Here is a 16637-nt window from a genome sequence, read left to right on the forward strand (position 1 = left end):
TCTACAGAACTTTATCAGACACAAATTGAACGGAGTTAAACCAAGAAAAGAGTTCACTTATTGCCTCAGACCATAGCGGGAGATTAGGTGATCAGCGACGGTTAATCAACTACAGCAACCCAGAGGATGATGACAGAGAGAGGTTAAACCGTTTTTTTTTATCCTAAAGATTTATAATGTCTATACAAATGGATTAAGTAACAGAGTAGTATTTGCCTAAGTAAAAAAATGAAACATACATCCTTATGGATGACAACTTTTTGTTTACTGCGCAACAAACCTTTGATCAACAGATACCAATGATACGACTTACCATCGGCCTACTACAGACTATCAAAACACCCTGTCTGTGTGTTGTTACTACTTAACCCCCTTGTTTATTGGCTTCGTCGCTAGTTCTGTATGTTGGTTTTAGTTCAACACTGGCCTCTTCCAATTATGTGCCACTTGTTCTTTTACCTGCTGAGTTAATGTTAATCTGCTACCTGTCTCTATGTACCATGTATATATGTTTCTCACCTTGTGGGTGTATTCACTTTTAGCTTGATCACAATGTACAAACTTACATAGAAACGTCGCTTAACGCAATAAAAGAGTTGTCATCCATAAACTTTATGTTTCATGTTTACGTGTGCTTATTATAAATATTTGTGTGACTTTAGCTGCACATCTTAGTTTCAGTGTTAGTGTTTTTAGGAATGTGTACATATATTGATACATTTGTGTATTTCTGTGTAGATTTTAAAGTATGTTTCTGTTTACAGTATGTTTCTGTTCAAAGTATGTTTCTGTTTAAAGTATGTTTCTGTTTAAAGTATGTTCTTCCATATATGTTTCATTGTTTACCAGCAATGAATTGATTTATAAAGATTTATAAAGAAACAAATATCCCACTTACACAACGCTGACTAAACTTTAAACTTCTAACCAATGGGTAATCCGTTCATATCACCATATTTATCATAGGTCATCCCGGAGAGAGTCGGTACACTTTCTTCATACAGACTGACAACTAGTACATGTAGTTGCATTCAGAAAAACATTCTCTTCCTTCAGAGGTTACTCCTGTCATATCTTCGTAGGAAGATACTACGCTACGTAGGAAGATATGACAGGAGAAGAAAAGAGAATTATTTTTAGATTGTAAACCAAAAGTTACTGTGTTCTGTAATCTGATTGGTTGAAAAACATGATCAAATGGTATTAGATTCCCGGAAACTGCAAGACTATTCACCGCGTATTGACACGCAAACAATTGTTTTGTTGTGTCATCAACAGTGGAAGACACTGACACTGACGCCGTCGGTTCCAAATGCATTCCCGTGCTTCAAATACTCAATAACACCCGGAAATTGGCCAACACATGATGTTTATCTCCTAAATAATTCTTACAATGCCTCAGCTGCTGGGTTCAACATTTGTCAAGTTTTTAATTTTGGTTGGTTATACATAAGATTGTTTCGGTGTTTCGCTTCTAGTTTTTCTTCCTCGTTGGTGTAAATGTCAGACAAAGCATACTCTCACATGTATACTTTGAAATTATACCTAATTTTGAGTTTAGTCTAATTGCGGCAATAGAAAATTTCCCACGGGAGACCGACTTATATCATGTGTTGATGACACAGTGTATTGGTCTCTTCAAATGTTCTAAAAGCTGTTAAAAGGGTTCTTATTGATCACTTTTATCAATCTTGGAAGGCAAAGGCAAATCCTTTCTCGAAGGGTAAATATTACAAATTTTGTAAAGATATGTCTCATTCAGATCCTTGCATTCTGGGACTACCTTCAAGTCTTAGGACATGGTGCACCCTCTTCAGACCAGCTAATGCCAGAATACCAGAAGATGGAGAAGTATTGTCAGATCTGACAGACAATGTACATTATGTTATAAAGCACTATGTATGTATAATTGTGAAAAGTGCCGTATGAACATGTTTAGCAGAATTTGGCAGGACTCTGACATTGTAAAGTGTAACATGTGTATGCCTTGAAAAGTGGCGTGTATCATAGAATTGTATATTGTATTTTCAGTTGTATTGAAATATGGACAACATGCAGATGGGAAATAAAAATACGTAAAACATAGTCACTCAGTACATAAATTCACCTCAATTATGAAAACAAGATACAAATCATTTACTTTGATATTAGCCAACGTTAATAATCTGTCATGTACATACTTGTATCATTTTCAGTGTTGACATGTACAAATTGAAACTGTTCATAATGTCAATTGTCTGTATATTCTCTCTGTCACATGTGATTTTTGAGAAACTTCTCCTTCGAGATAAAGATCACATATTTAATGTTGACGTGCTTTGTAAAAACACCATGGAGATAATTAGCAAGGTCTGATTCACAGATATGTGTGTCTTCAGATAACACTACACACTCGGTTGTTACAACAACTATCGCCAATTTCAGGTGTGTCTGTTTGTAGAACAGATGAAGGTCTGGGATTGACACAGATGACACACCTTGTCTAAAATGTCCATTGAAAGATGAATAATACATTTACAGGGAGTTCAATAACTAACTAAATATTTACGTGTCTTTAATATGCGAAGCGGCTGGCAATGCCTACTCCCCAACATTCTTCACACGTTATACATTTGGCGAAACATCGTTTTGGAATAGGTATTTTATCATTATCAGTAATAAATGTGACAAAGAGTAAATTCATTTGACTTCCTTCATGATAACAACTTTCGTTTGTCTTAAATGATACATATGGGGCGTGACTGTATTACTTGAGAGAACCTATTTCCAAAACTGCGATCAAGCGCCAATTTATGTCCAAATTTCGAGTTGATTTTGTATGTAAAATACTAAGGGAGTGTGTTGCTTTGATATCTTCTGGTAAAGACTTCCAACGTCTACAGTACTGGGTTGGAAACATTTATTCTCTGAAGACCATCTTGCTTTTTGGCTTCACTTCTACAGAATGTCTTCATTTATACGAGTTACGAACTGAAACAGAAGACAAAGAAGAAAAATATATTATCTGACTGTCATATACTCTACAATAAAATCGTTAATAAAAGCGCATAAAATATGTTGCGCACATACTAACGTGATCGTCCGACCTTCAAGGCCCAAGAGACATAATAAGAAGCAATATTGCTGAAATACGAAGGAAAACTATCGTAGATCATTCTATAGAAAATATCTTCGTTTTTATCTGACAATGATGCATGGCACCCATTTCCGGCTAGAGTGCCTGGGCAGTGAAACGATAAGGTTACGCCATGCTTGTTTAGGTTTTATTCACTCATCTTCATCAACAGGAAGACAAAATTGAAGAAGTTTATATTTGACAGGCTTTGACTTTGAAAAACAACCCAACAGATAAACAGACCTAGCTCTACGTGACGACAGTGACAGGTCACGACACCACGAGGGTTTTTATACAACCGAGGGTTTTACAACAACTGTTGTATTGTTTGTTTTAAGGAAATGTTTTATTGTTTATTGTTCGTTCCTTGTTTAGAAAGGAATACAAGATAAAACGTGGACAACCACAAACCCTCATATGATCCAAAAATATAAACACTGTTTGTGCCTCTTTAAATGGTATCGTGTGAATATTTCATCTTTATATATAACTGTACGTTCTCTACAGCAATTTTATAACAATAAAATTTTGGTCTGTCAGATAGACGAAAACTTATGTCATTTCAAAACCGAGACCAGCCCTAGGACAATCATCACAAAGTATACATTAGCACCAATTTACAACTACTTTTGATCTGTTATGAGAAATATGAGTAAACGGATGAAGCTACTAGGTATGACAGATCGATATGGACATTTGAAGAACTCTTATGTCAGGACTACTCAGGCACTAAATTCTAGGGGAATGTCAGGAAAGTGAGTAATCAACAGAAGTGGATAGTTATTTATTTAAATAGGCGATTTGAAAATAAGAAAATACCATTTTAAAATATTAACTAAACGTTCCTACAATACACAAAATATAATCCAAGAATATTTTTTCTAATTTTGGCTCATTTTCTAATTTTACTTTATTAAAATATGGAAACTATAATTGACTTACATTACACGCCATATATTAAAGAAGTGAGAAAATATAAGTCGTATGTATGTATGTATCAAGTTGCTCTTAATATACATAAATTTAAAAGCATGTAATAAAGTCAAAGAGTAGATGGATTTGCAAATGAATACAAAATGCTTTTCATAGATTCGGTAATGGATATACATGTAATACTGGTATTTTTTTTATTGTAAGTGGTATTTGTCTGGAAAGATGGACGAAAGGAATGATGTTTCCACTATATATAAAACATGAGTGACCGACGGAAATCAGGAAACTATCGTGGAATATAACTTGTGTGTGTTTAATAAGCCATTGTAGAAATAGAAATCAGTCATGGGAAGGTACTCGAGTAGATGTTTTCAATAATTTTCATGAGAAAATTTGAAGCGTTGTGTCTTGATGATATAATCGTGGAGAGATTCAACTATTTTCTTTTTTACACAAGGATTGAATTCTTTGTTCCCCTTTAAAATGGTATCCAGGTTATAGGTGGTAGTGTAAAAATACATATTATGTCTTACGCAATCCTCCACTTCATGTTGTACTATATGTTGCATGGAGCGGTGTTAACAAAAGCAGTAATGCTTGTTCACCAATCCCAATTTACTTTCATAAAATATGTTTAAACCGCATGTACTTGATATTCAGTTGGGCAATATTGCATTACATATATACTGAGGGGGAAAATAAGGGATCTCATGAAAGGACAAGTGTACTTTTATTTTTTTCCAAGGGGTCTTGTGCTTTTATTCGACCCCTTATTTATTCCTTCAGTATATTTATGTAAACCTGCTTATTCTGACCTGTTTATATCATTTATTGCATTGGAGTCTTTAACTTCTTTCTTGAACAATCGAGGGTGGATTTTCTTAGCGGAACGTCAGCTACGTCACTCTTATTGTCATTGTTATGTTATTTATGTTATCTCCCGAGGTTCCAGTTTCCGCCGGGGCACGGTGGCTTTATCAGTCAAGATGTTCTGCTTACCTACACAATGTATTTCGTCAGAAAGGAGAATGAATGAATTCCAGTAATAAACACACTATAATCTAAAAGAAGTATTCTAAAATTCGCTTCTTTTTCTATTTAGCACGCACTTTGTTAAATAAGGAAAACAGAAATCGTGATCTAAATGTTGGATAACAGTTACAGTGGGTGTGTATCAGACTTCTCTTCACACTTGATCGGAGTTTCGTGCTAAACAAACAATATTTCTCACTACTAAGTATTTTCGTACACAAACATTGTTGTGACAACAGTCTGACTTCGTTCACTCACCTAATTACTTTAATTCGTTTTCAGTGTCTGTCATAGCACAACAAGAGCGAGAATTGGCCACGCCCACCAAGCGCTATATCGAGGAGAAGCAATTAAAACAGCCACGAGCTACCAAACTCAGTGTAGTCTAGTCGTTGCTTGCACAAGGAAGTTGAAATCAAGGTCTGACGGTATGTAGCTAAGTCACGGAATCTTTCAAACGTTCATATCTTGTATTTATGCAGATAATTTAATGTTAATCATTTTGCTCATTGAATGAGCAAATTACCTCACACTGTTATCAGCTCGTCGCAGAACGACCAAGAAGCTAAAATGTACAAATTCTTTATGACTTCAATTGGTATCGAAATACGATTAACAAAGGGCTATATTCGTTCGTCAATTTCACCATCGCTTCGCGAAAGGTAACATACCTTTAATGTCTGCGTTTGTGATATGCTGCGGTTCGTTTTTGTGACCAATCCATTATCAAAAACGGGATGGACAGTGAGATACCCATTATCCTGTGGCTGAGTAACCATTGGTTGGGGAAGGTAATGACTGTAGACGAAAATAGACGACATGTCGTGTACTGACTGGCGCAAACAATGTAATCAGATTGTTATCGCAAAGAAACAACTACACAAATCACAATAAGTAACGGTATGGTTCAGGAAGGCAATTGTGCTTTCTCAAACAACGATTTATTTCATTGTTGGGGCAGAAACATTGACATTTTCCTACGATTGGAGACAAAATATACTATAAGACTAGCATGGGCGTAACGGAAATGTATTTTGTTACACTTAATATTCGATTGTTTCAGATGTTTTGTTTTAATCTTTTCGCTCATGTTTTTCTTCACATGAAACAAAATAACAAAAACTCTGTATTTATTCTGCTGACACAACTCCGAGGCACACAACCTGTTAATTAGTACATCATCAAAAGAAAAAAGGTATAAGGAACTTCTAAAATTACAGATTACCACCAATTTCATATTTCCTGATCAGCGAATTGCTGTATTATACGTCGGCTCGAACACAATTCTTATTCACTGAGTCACTACTGCCATTTGTACTTTCTGGGCTAACATTAAGTCGGCATATATTAACCGAGGACTGATAACGATGATCAGTGAACACGTTCGAAATGTACAACGTCAGCAATATCTTGTTACGAAGTACATCGATAGCTGTTTCGCGTCTAGACGCGTGCGGTTCTGTCGATCGCTATTCATGTGACGGACACCTGTTTATTCAGCAGCTCAGGAACGTCTCGGAGCGTCCAGTTGCGTAACTAATCCTCTTATTTGTTACCGCGTGACCAATGTCCGCCTTGATATTTGACAAATTTCCTCTTATCAAAACACCCTTCAGCAAACACTAGTCGTAGAAACACTGTTATCACGGCTAAAGCACCGCGAACGGGAGAGTACAAGCGTGGATTTTATCCACAGCCCTTTTGAGTTTCAGTAACAATGCCATGGCATTCAGGACAAGATAAACGAAATATATTGAACACAGAAAATATGTAAAATGATTTTTAAAATCAAAACAAAACCCCCAAACAATCAAACAAAAACAGTCGCTGAATGTGAGAAAATCTACATGTTAAATCGCTTTCTATACGGTCCCCCATTACGAATAAAACTGCCAATCCAGTTTGTAGCAAGTCATAGTGTATATACACATATTTGAACATCGTGGAATCGTGCGTGGCTAAACAAGCGATAGTATTAAGGTGGAGGTGTTCCGATATATGACATGATGTCATGATACAGATATAGTCAGATAGCGTCGCCTCATAGGAGGGCACAACGCTCGATGCAATCCCGACACCGATCAGCCACACTCTCGCACCACTTGCTCGCGACTATTGTATATTACAACGCTGCGTGGTGATTGACAGCTCACTGTTAGCTGAAAATGGGGAGAGTGACGTGATTCGTTCTCATTCAGAAGAAAGCGGTAAGTATACTACCATCTATGCTTTGCCTATTTATATAATTTCTTTGTGTCTGGTAACCATCCTCACTATTCAGTGCTCTAGTTATCACAAAGTACGTTGACATTAAACTAGAAGAATATAGGTACTTTTCATTATACCACAACACCTGTACCGCAGCGGTATAGCGAGGTAATGGTACAGATAACACGTGTTCCTATGAGAACAGCTGACCACAAGCTTTGCGTGTGGTTGTTTTTAACGATACATATCGTTTTTCTGTGCATATACAGCATTTCAGTCGTTGCCAAACGATATGTTCCAAATATTAGGTTGTGTAGACAGCTGCTGTCTCTTAAAATAATTGTTAGTCGGCAACCAAGATAATCAGGTTGATCACAGGTTCGTAGTACATGTATACATGTCGTATGTCATCTTTGCAACATAAATACGCACAATATACGTGTAAATGTTTCCTAGGTGTTGCCACAACTCGATTTGGTTACTAAGCAACTAGTCATAAATATCCAAAATAGAAAAGGGATGTTTCTGTGATTTTTAGTGAAGCAACGCAGCGGGTTTTAAAAAAAATCTCACTCTATGTGCATCAGTTGTATAAACAGGTTAAAATATATACAAAGTATTCTGTCAGGATTATGGGAGACTATAGTACATGCAATTGAAAACAATACCTTTCTTTACACGAGAGAAAACATGTTTTAACGATGCACGTGCGAAAAGTACGAACTGTCATGCAAAGAAAACACCTTTCCTGAGCTCGTTTCTGCAATGTACCACCTTTTATAACTTACACCTGGTGATAAATCACGAGTCGGGATATTTAATGACTGAAATTATCGTGCCGCTCACACAAAATAGAGATTTTTGATGTTCATATGTGACGTACATAACAGACTAGTCTGTGATGTAAGTCACGCATTTGAAATGAGTTCTACCTTGATGGAAAGGTAGAATTCCAGACTGAACAGGACGACACAAATTTTGACACGATTTCTGTATGTCTGGTTGACGGACTTGAACCATTATGTACGAGACCCCCTCCTCACTCCTTTCTGAAATACAAAATCCCCCAAATTGGGTCCATTTCAGTTTAAATCGCCACGTGCTTCTATTAAAACAATACACAGATTTTTCATCTGGCCCTCCCCAGTGTGATTTCTATCCAATACAGCTAACGTGTGCTTTTGTCACAATTATACATAAATTTTCATCGGGTGCATCTCTATGGGATTTCTTTTCGGTTCAACTGGACATATGTTTCCATCAAAGCATATAAATTATTTCCAGGATTAAGCGTCCGTCTACGTGCCTACCTGTAATCCTCGTTATTGCCTACCTTCCCATTGGTAAAGGTGACTGACTGTTCTCATTCTAAACTAAGAGCATTACATGTTTCAATAATCTGTTTGTGGGTGAGGGTCCCACAGGCCAAATACCCTGGAACAGCCGTATCGCATTTTCGGAAATCCTAGAAATTAGTTCAGTTATTATGGCGCAGGAAGTATATTACAAGTGGGTAATTATTCCTGACTTTTTTATTTTATGAGAGTCGAATCTGCTGCAAAGGGAGACAGTTTGTTATCGACTGGATCTTCATCTGACAACTCGGTGCAACATATGTCAATCAAACGAATGGCTCGCGAGAGAGTGTTTGACACAGGGTTCCAGGTCAGTATACGGTCACAGGTGAATGGTCACATTAACTACATAATTTGTTTCAGGTGCTTGTCATTTGGTGAAAGACGATTATGGCGATGACCCACGTGGAACATGCGATGAACCCTGGGGTCACGTACACGAAATTCGGGAAAAAGAGAAAAACAGGTACACGTTCTTTTGCTAAAACATATTTGCTTTTAACAACAACAAAATCATCAGTATACATTTGTTGACCAAACCAGCAATTAAATTCATTTGTGCGTTGGAAATATGTACTTCCTGAAATTCCCCACTGGAAATCCGGATTAGAAATTGATCTTAACCCATGCTTGTAAAAGGCGTTTATCGGGATCTGGTGGTCAGACTCGCTGACTGAGCTTACGCATGCCACTATTATGCCAATTGCGTTGATTGATGCTCATGGTGCTGATCACTGGATTGTCTGATCCAGACTCGATTATTTACAGATCACTGTCATTTAGCTGGAATATTGCTGAGTGCGACGTAAAACTAAACTCACTCACTCCTGAAACTGTGAAATGTCTCACAGCCAAATCATTTCCCCAACAGCCCAGGCCTCCCTGCAATGCAAAAGTCTGACATGAGACAAGGGTAAATTCCCCCAGGGACTGGGGCTTCTTTTTAATTTAGCCATGTGGTTAAAGCGTTCGCTCGTCAAACCGAAGATCCGGGATCGATTTCCAACATGGGTACATTGTGTGAAGCCCATTCCTGGCGTCTCCTTGTGCGATATTGCTGAATTATTGCTGAGGGTGGCGTAAAAACTCACCCACTCACTCACTCGCATCAGACTGCCACTCTTTGACTTAGTGCTGATCAAAGCGGTATTAATCCCGAATCATTTATTCTCTGTATTTGTTCCCCCATTTCTTGACATAAGTATACAATCAAAGGACCATCAATCTACATTGGAATGGGAGGGCTACAGCGGTGTGACTACCTGAGGTGATAATATAGTTGCTCATTGCTTTGCAGGAGTTATTTACCTGGGGCAACACGCTATCCTCAAGCCTGTTCACAATTGTGTATCGGGACGTCGTGAAGTCGACTTCTACACCACTGTCTTCCAACAGCATAACGACGATGTTGACGACATCGTGGCTCTTCGAGATTTCCTACCCCGTTTCATGGGCGTGGAGGAAAAGGCGGAAGGTAGGCCCACCTTTTGGTGCACAACGTTAATAACGGATAACTGTTTCTGGTAACAACGCACTCAGCCGTGGTAAACCTATTTTAATCTTTCCTATTAATAAAACATTTTGGACCAGACAAACCAGTGACTGATATGATAAACAACTTATATACCATACAACAGTCAAGCCCGACCACGTGGTTCATTACTTGCCTCTTATGAAAATGATATGTTGCACGGGATCAATCTATCCCGATTCAACAACAGCAACAGCGAATAAAATAATAATATTAATGATAATATATTTGTTCTTGTATATCATATCTCCCTACGCTTAGGCAGACGTGGAACGTGATTCGTTATGAAGTCACGCACAGGCATTAATGACGATAAGCGAATGCCGCGTGGATCAGCTTTAATGGAATCCCCATTAGGCAGGATAAGTGCTTAACACCATTTCTAGCGACAATAGGTGATATTTTACCAGGACTCGAGAAATTCACAAATTGTGCCCTTAGGAGAAATCCAAAAATGTCATTGTTGTTGAGATATAGTCCAAAGTCCAATGACTGACCGGTAAATATAATAATGTGCAATGCGAAAGCATTGCAGTTTTATTGCAAATGTATTACAGGCTCTTCCCACATTAGTTTGATATAAAGGGCGGTGGGGGAAGACAACGTCGTCAACGTCCGAAGGGGTAATTCGATAACAAATGGATGACATCACAGTGTGAAGTGTGTTCCTCAGGTGAAGCACCAGGATATGACGATCTTCCTTCGGGTTTGTGGCCATTGGTATTCCGGTCCTAAGAATGCTGTTCGGCTAGTTTGTCGATGGCGTGTGACCAGTCTGGTGATTTTGCATTTCGGACATCCCGTAATTCGTGCAACACGGTTGTACCTATCTGTAACATCCCAGTCGTTCCTTCTCACTGCTCTGCGGTTATTCGTATCATGTTCGCTGTGTCAAACAGATGGCAGTAAAGAAAAACTAAAGTCAGTTTATTCGATATGAACAACGTGCAACACGTGGTCACGTTGGAGAGATGTGATTCTAGCTTCTTCTACAGGTTTATGACTCTACGGTGGTTGATGAGTATATTCTTAGTCTCGGTGGCGTTTCTTTTGCCCACAGGTATGGTTATAACGCTAAAACATTTGTTCTGACATGTAGACGTGGTCACCGCAGGGGTAGGTTTAAGTCGTCACATGTCCCTGTTATAAAGGCGCCGTCATTTCCTGAGTATATTTACTTTCTTTGGACTGAGATCGCGTGTTTGAATCCAGATTTGCCTTGGTATATCAGCACCGTAACCCTGCCAGCACCACAACCGTCTCTACAACTGTCAGTACTGTCTTCTACACAGCCTGCATAACTTCGGGTTTCCCTCCCACATCAAGCAGACACGTCCGATGTAACCGATACACTTGTTTTAAGACAGTGTTAAGGCTCACTCACTCACTCACTCTTAGCAACAGCTACACTGAAACTATAATATTCCTTCAAATTTTGTAGCTACACGATACAATATGGAAAACGTTTCAAAGAAAGGATTTTTTTCCTTTCAGTGAGACATCTCAAATTAGAAAACACTTTGTCCCGGTTCAGGAAACCTTGCATGATCGACATCAAGATGGGCCACGTGACGTCAGACCCTCTAGCGTGGCCAGAGAAGGTAGCACAAAGACGATCCAAATATCCAAATGCAGAGAAGTTGGGATTCTCTCTATCAGGCATGACGGTAAGTGCCAGTCAACAGTGACTGATTCTTTGATGTTTGACTGATTGGTGACGGCTTGTCTATATCACCTCCTGGACCAGACATTCCAGTGACTGATATTCTGAGCAACGTCGGGGCATGATGTCAGGGCATAAGTTGATCAAGTCACCACGCCTGGCGTCCTGTTACCTTGCCTCACAAGGCGAGTGGTAGGCAGTCTCCAAGGGGCGGTGGGGTAGTATAGTGGTTTGAGCGTACATTGGTACAATGTGTGAAGCCCATATCCTGTTCCCCCGCACTGGTATTGCTGAAACTCACTCACTCACTCACTCACTCACTCACTCACTCACTCACTCACTCACTCAAAGATCTTAGAGCATATATTCATCCATGAAGATTCGGGTTAGAGAAATGGGTGTCTTGTTGAATGCATGCATGTCATCGCATCCCAACAGCGTAGATTCATGCTTATGTTGTCAATCACTAGATTCTGTCCTGACGTATATTAACAGGCCGACGCCAACTTTGCGCTGCAATCACTGTAATAAACATAACACGATATTCAGTTTCCACGTCTTGACTTGAGGGACATACAGTGATACCAGCACGGTGTTTATGTCAGACAGCCCCCTAATCTCATTGTCTACGTCTTTTGTAATTTAAACAGTCTATTTTTCCAGTCACTTATTTTTAAATTCATTTTTAATGAACCATAAAGCTTTATTTCAAATAATTTCAAATTTATATGCTATATATATTTATATTTATGTATTTATAAAACTGTTGCCGCTTTTTTACGGCAGTTGGATTGAAAACGTGTTTTGTATGTATCCAAATTATTCTCTTTTTTTTTTGGTGTGGTATGTAAATACAGCTAGATGGAAAACCCAACACAGCATGATAAAATATTGTTGATGTAGGCAATATGAAATATATTTAATGATTCAGATTGCCTGCTGTTGCCGCAATCGTTTACGAGAGATCTATGCTTTCCGTTACTACCGACATCCGACCGTGAAGGCACTAAGAATACATAACGGAAACAGGAACACACGTGTGAACACATGTCACAGAATGTGTCACACTGTATGTTCTGCTTGATGTCAGTTTGTTCTAGTGCGACCGGTATCTTTCTAAATGCATATAGGGATCAGGGGCAGTGGGGTAGCCCAGTGGTTAAAGCGTTTGCTCGTTACACCGGAAACCCAGGTTCGTACAGTGTGTAAAGCCCATTTCTGATGCCCCGTCCTGATATTTCTAGAATATTGCTAAAACTAAATTCATGCACTCTATATTAGGATCAGGAGCGGTGGAGTAGCCGAGTTCATAAAGCGGTAGCTCGTCATGCCGAGGATTCCATTTTCTACATGGGTACAATGTCTGAAACCCATTTATGGTGTCCACCGCCGTGATATTCCTGGAACATAGTTAAAAGCAGCGTGAAACTAAATTCACTCACTCATATTGGGATCTATGTAGTGTGTAATTATAAAGGGAAGCGGAATCCCCCTTTTGTTTGAGATACCAATGGTTCGCTCCCTTAGTTGTGCCAGGATCGCCTACTGGTGTATTTGAACCACAGATTATACGGTGGTCCTTGGTTTGCCAGTGCTCTCACTTCTGACGAAAAGTATCACTGCACAGGAACTGTAGTCTAACGTTAGAAAGTAGTAGGCAGATTACTATGTGACTGTGAAGCCTTTTGTCGACAGATCGGGCAGAACAATACCTGATACTTATGACTACTTCGATTTTATTCGATAATTATTCGTGAACACGAAATTGGCAAAGGTTTACAATATTGGAAGTGCGCCCACTAGCACTGTTATCCATTGTATAGCATTTAATGGCAACATTGTCATCACATATCATTTTGATCACAATGCTATCCATCTCTGGTGGACATGTAACAATTAATTGATTATTGTACAGGTCATCTCTGAATAATTTAACCGTGACCGTGTAATCTATGGACCTATGAATTATATAAGTGTCTGAATAGGGTTTAGCACCGTTTTAAACAATATTCCCGATGTACACGTATACTGAACCGCAAAAGAAACGCAAAGTCGGTATTTTTGGCAAGTTTATAAGCACGAACGCGTACTTTTATGAGATTGTTTTCGAAACTTGCGTTTCATTTGCTGGCCAGTACAGTACTAAGATTTCAGTTTAATTTTTGACACATGAAATGATATAGGTGTTGCGCGTTTACCACAAGCATGGAAAGTAACAAACGTGTTCTGTCATGACACCAGAAATGGGCTTCACACGTTGTACTCATGTGGGGAATCGAACCAGGGCCTTTGGCGTGACGAGCGAACGCTTTAACCACTTGGCTTCCCCAAGTCAAGCTCTGCACAAGCGAATTGCGACAAGCATGAATTGCCTCCAGAATTATGTGACCTTGTCATAGTTGACCCTGACACTGTAACAGTTGTTCATGTTCTTGGTCTTGCAGCTGTACAACACAGACAAACGGGAGTTCGAGACGGTGGACAAATACACGTGCCATAACTTCTCTGTGGACCAAGTGTTAGTGGAAGGTGAAGTGACGACATCTACAACCCTTTCTGTACAACGACATTGAATTATCATTTTATATATATATGCTGGGCAGCAAAAGAGACGCAAGTCTAAAAAATGAAATCTCATAAAGTAAGCTTTCAAGCCTTCATGTTAATGTCTTCACACAACCAAAAATCCAGAGTTGTGTTTCTTTTGCTGTTCAGTATATTGAATATTTGGAATCGGTCATGTTTACATTAGCCAAAGAGCGTTGTTCTTTGGTCGACCATAAATATGCAGTCAATATATTGATTTAATACATTATTATGCTTGCTCTTGGATTGTACATATTTGTTTTACGGTTGGGCCTTCACTCATCCTTTCAGAAGATCCTGGTTAGAACTGATCTTCACTAACCCATGCTTGTCTTAAGAGATGACTAATGGGATCAGGTAGTCAGACACGCTGACTTGGTTGTCATCTTATCCCAACAGCGTAGCCAACTCATACTGTTGATGACTAGATTGTCTGGTTCAGAATCGATTGTTTGAAGTCCGCCGCCATATTGCTAAATGCGTCTTTAAACAACAAACCAACTCAGAACATACTGCACTACAGGGGCACCTTTTCACACACTTGCATCATTAACGTCAGATTGTGACATTCCAGGTTTCGGCAGATATTTCGGCTTCCCTGACAACCCAAGGAAAGATGTGATCCGGTGCCTTATCCACAAACTCCACAGAATCCGACGATGGTTTCTTCGCCAGAGACAGTTCGCCTTTTATGCAAGTTCCCTTTTAATTGTGTATGAAGGTCTTCAAAATGACGACCAAGAGATGCACAGGTCAGAGGTGCCTCGTTGTCGCCTGTCATCCGTTCACAACCGTGAAAAATGCCACAGACGGCAATCTTCCGAAGACAATGGTGAACAGTGCAACTGTTCCGAAGATTTGTGTGCTTACCTTGATGTCAATGCTGAACAACCATTAGACAACTTTAGCCGACCTTATTGTTTAAATGGACACTCAATGGCCACACGTGATATAGCTGACTGTGAGTCGGGTAGTTCTAATGGATGTGACTGTTTGGATGTTCCCGGTAGCGTGGACTGTTCATTAGTGGATGTACGGTTAATAGACTTCACACATGCATTCCGAACCACGGAACGTGATGACAACTACCTCAGTGGACTTCAAATCCTGATCAACATCTTGTCCGTTATGTACAGGTGGGGATAAAACCCGTAGAAAGCAGACCGATACGTTATATGGACACCTGTGGTTGTCCAGAATTGACTGGCAGAGATTTCATGATGTAGGGTCCCACCCTGGTTTGCTCGAGGACCGTCTTTATCTACCGTTTGTTGTACTGTATACAGCCCAGGCTCTGTTTCAGGATTTGTAATTGTATGGGATGTGGTAGTGTGGGGAACTGGGCGTGATCTGGTGTGGTGGGGTGAGGTGGCTCTCAGAACAAAGTAGATTAAACATAGTAACAATGTTTGATAGTAATACAGGACCAATTTTATGGATAGCAACTTCTTGAGTTTATTTTCACGACGTTTCGGAGCTTATCCTAGCCCCCTCATCAGGTTGAGCTAAGCTGAACAGTAACGCTTAACTGTTGACAGGTCACTGGGGGCTAGGGAGCTAGGATAAGCCCCGAAACGTCGTGAAAATAAACTAAAGAAGTTGCTATCCATAAAATTGGTCCTGTATTACTACGCCAACTTCTAAATGCCTTTGAAGAATCACAATGTTTAAAATTTGATAGTGGCTGAAAGGGTAACGTAAAATTCCCACTGTATAGTGATGTATTTAGTACTGGTGCCATCGTTGTATAATGGAAAGGAAGTTTGCAGTGTTCGGTGACATTGTTTGCGTAGATTACGTTTACAATTTAATGGCTGAATCTGTTCTTCAGATTTATACCCCATTTTGTCTAGTGGTTTTAGTACATACGTAATGTATCTGAAAAGAGATAGTTTTGACCTTGCACCAGTCCTCGTCGCACTCACCTTTGAACATGAATTTTGCATCATGTTCCTAAAGGAGGTCTTGAAATGTCTACATAAAGAGCAGGCGACCAGAAAGTGTTGTGTTTCTTTTCAATGTGTTTTTGGAACATCAACATGACGACTTGGTTTTCTTTCATGACGGTGGGGTAGACCAGTGGTTAAAGTGTTTGCTCGTCAGGCTGAAGACCCGGTTCGATTCCTCACCTGGATACAATGTGTGAAGCCTGTATATGGTGTCCCCTGCCATGATAGTCCTGGTGTATTGCTAAAATACATACGTACTCACGTC

The 16637-nt window shown here is 39.3% G+C and overlaps 1 protein-coding gene across 2 annotated transcripts; it reads left to right on the forward strand.

Annotated features, from left to right (window-relative positions):
- The first annotated feature begins 5362 nt into the window (after positions 1-5362).
- LOC137284648 (inositol polyphosphate multikinase-like) lies at positions 5363-16423 on the forward strand. Of its 2 annotated transcripts, none has more exons than XM_067816541.1 (6): positions 5363-5508; positions 9007-9109; positions 9941-10117; positions 11669-11841; positions 14282-14366; positions 14998-16423. In XM_067816541.1, the coding sequence occupies exons 2-6, from the start codon at positions 9034-9036 to the stop codon at positions 15567-15569; spliced, it is 1083 nt and encodes a 360-aa protein (XP_067672642.1). In that variant the 5' UTR covers positions 5363-5508; positions 9007-9033; the 3' UTR covers positions 15570-16423. The 2 variants fall into 2 exon arrangements, with proteins under 2 accessions (XP_067672642.1, XP_067672641.1); XM_067816540.1 differs by lacking the exon at positions 5363-5508 and adding an exon at positions 7109-7287.
- The last annotated feature ends 214 nt before the right edge of the window (positions 16424-16637 follow it).

Source organism: Haliotis asinina, chromosome 5 (assembly GCF_037392515.1).
Source record: "Haliotis asinina isolate JCU_RB_2024 chromosome 5, JCU_Hal_asi_v2, whole genome shotgun sequence".
Lineage (NCBI taxonomy): Eukaryota > Metazoa > Mollusca > Gastropoda > Lepetellida > Haliotidae > Haliotis > Haliotis asinina.

Bases quoted from the DNA above. Each gene is read 5' to 3' on its own strand.
- LOC137284648 (XM_067816541.1), top strand. From the start codon at position 9,034: ATGGCGATGACCCACGTGGAACATGCGATGAACCCTGGGGTCACGTAC. The intron at 9,110-9,940 runs GTACACGTTCTT...ATTGCTTTGCAG, and splicing joins CGGGAAAAAGAGAAAAACAG to GAGTTATTTACCTGGGGCAA. The intron at 11,842-14,281 runs GTAAGTGCCAGT...TTGGTCTTGCAG, and splicing joins TCTCTCTATCAGGCATGACG to CTGTACAACACAGACAAACG.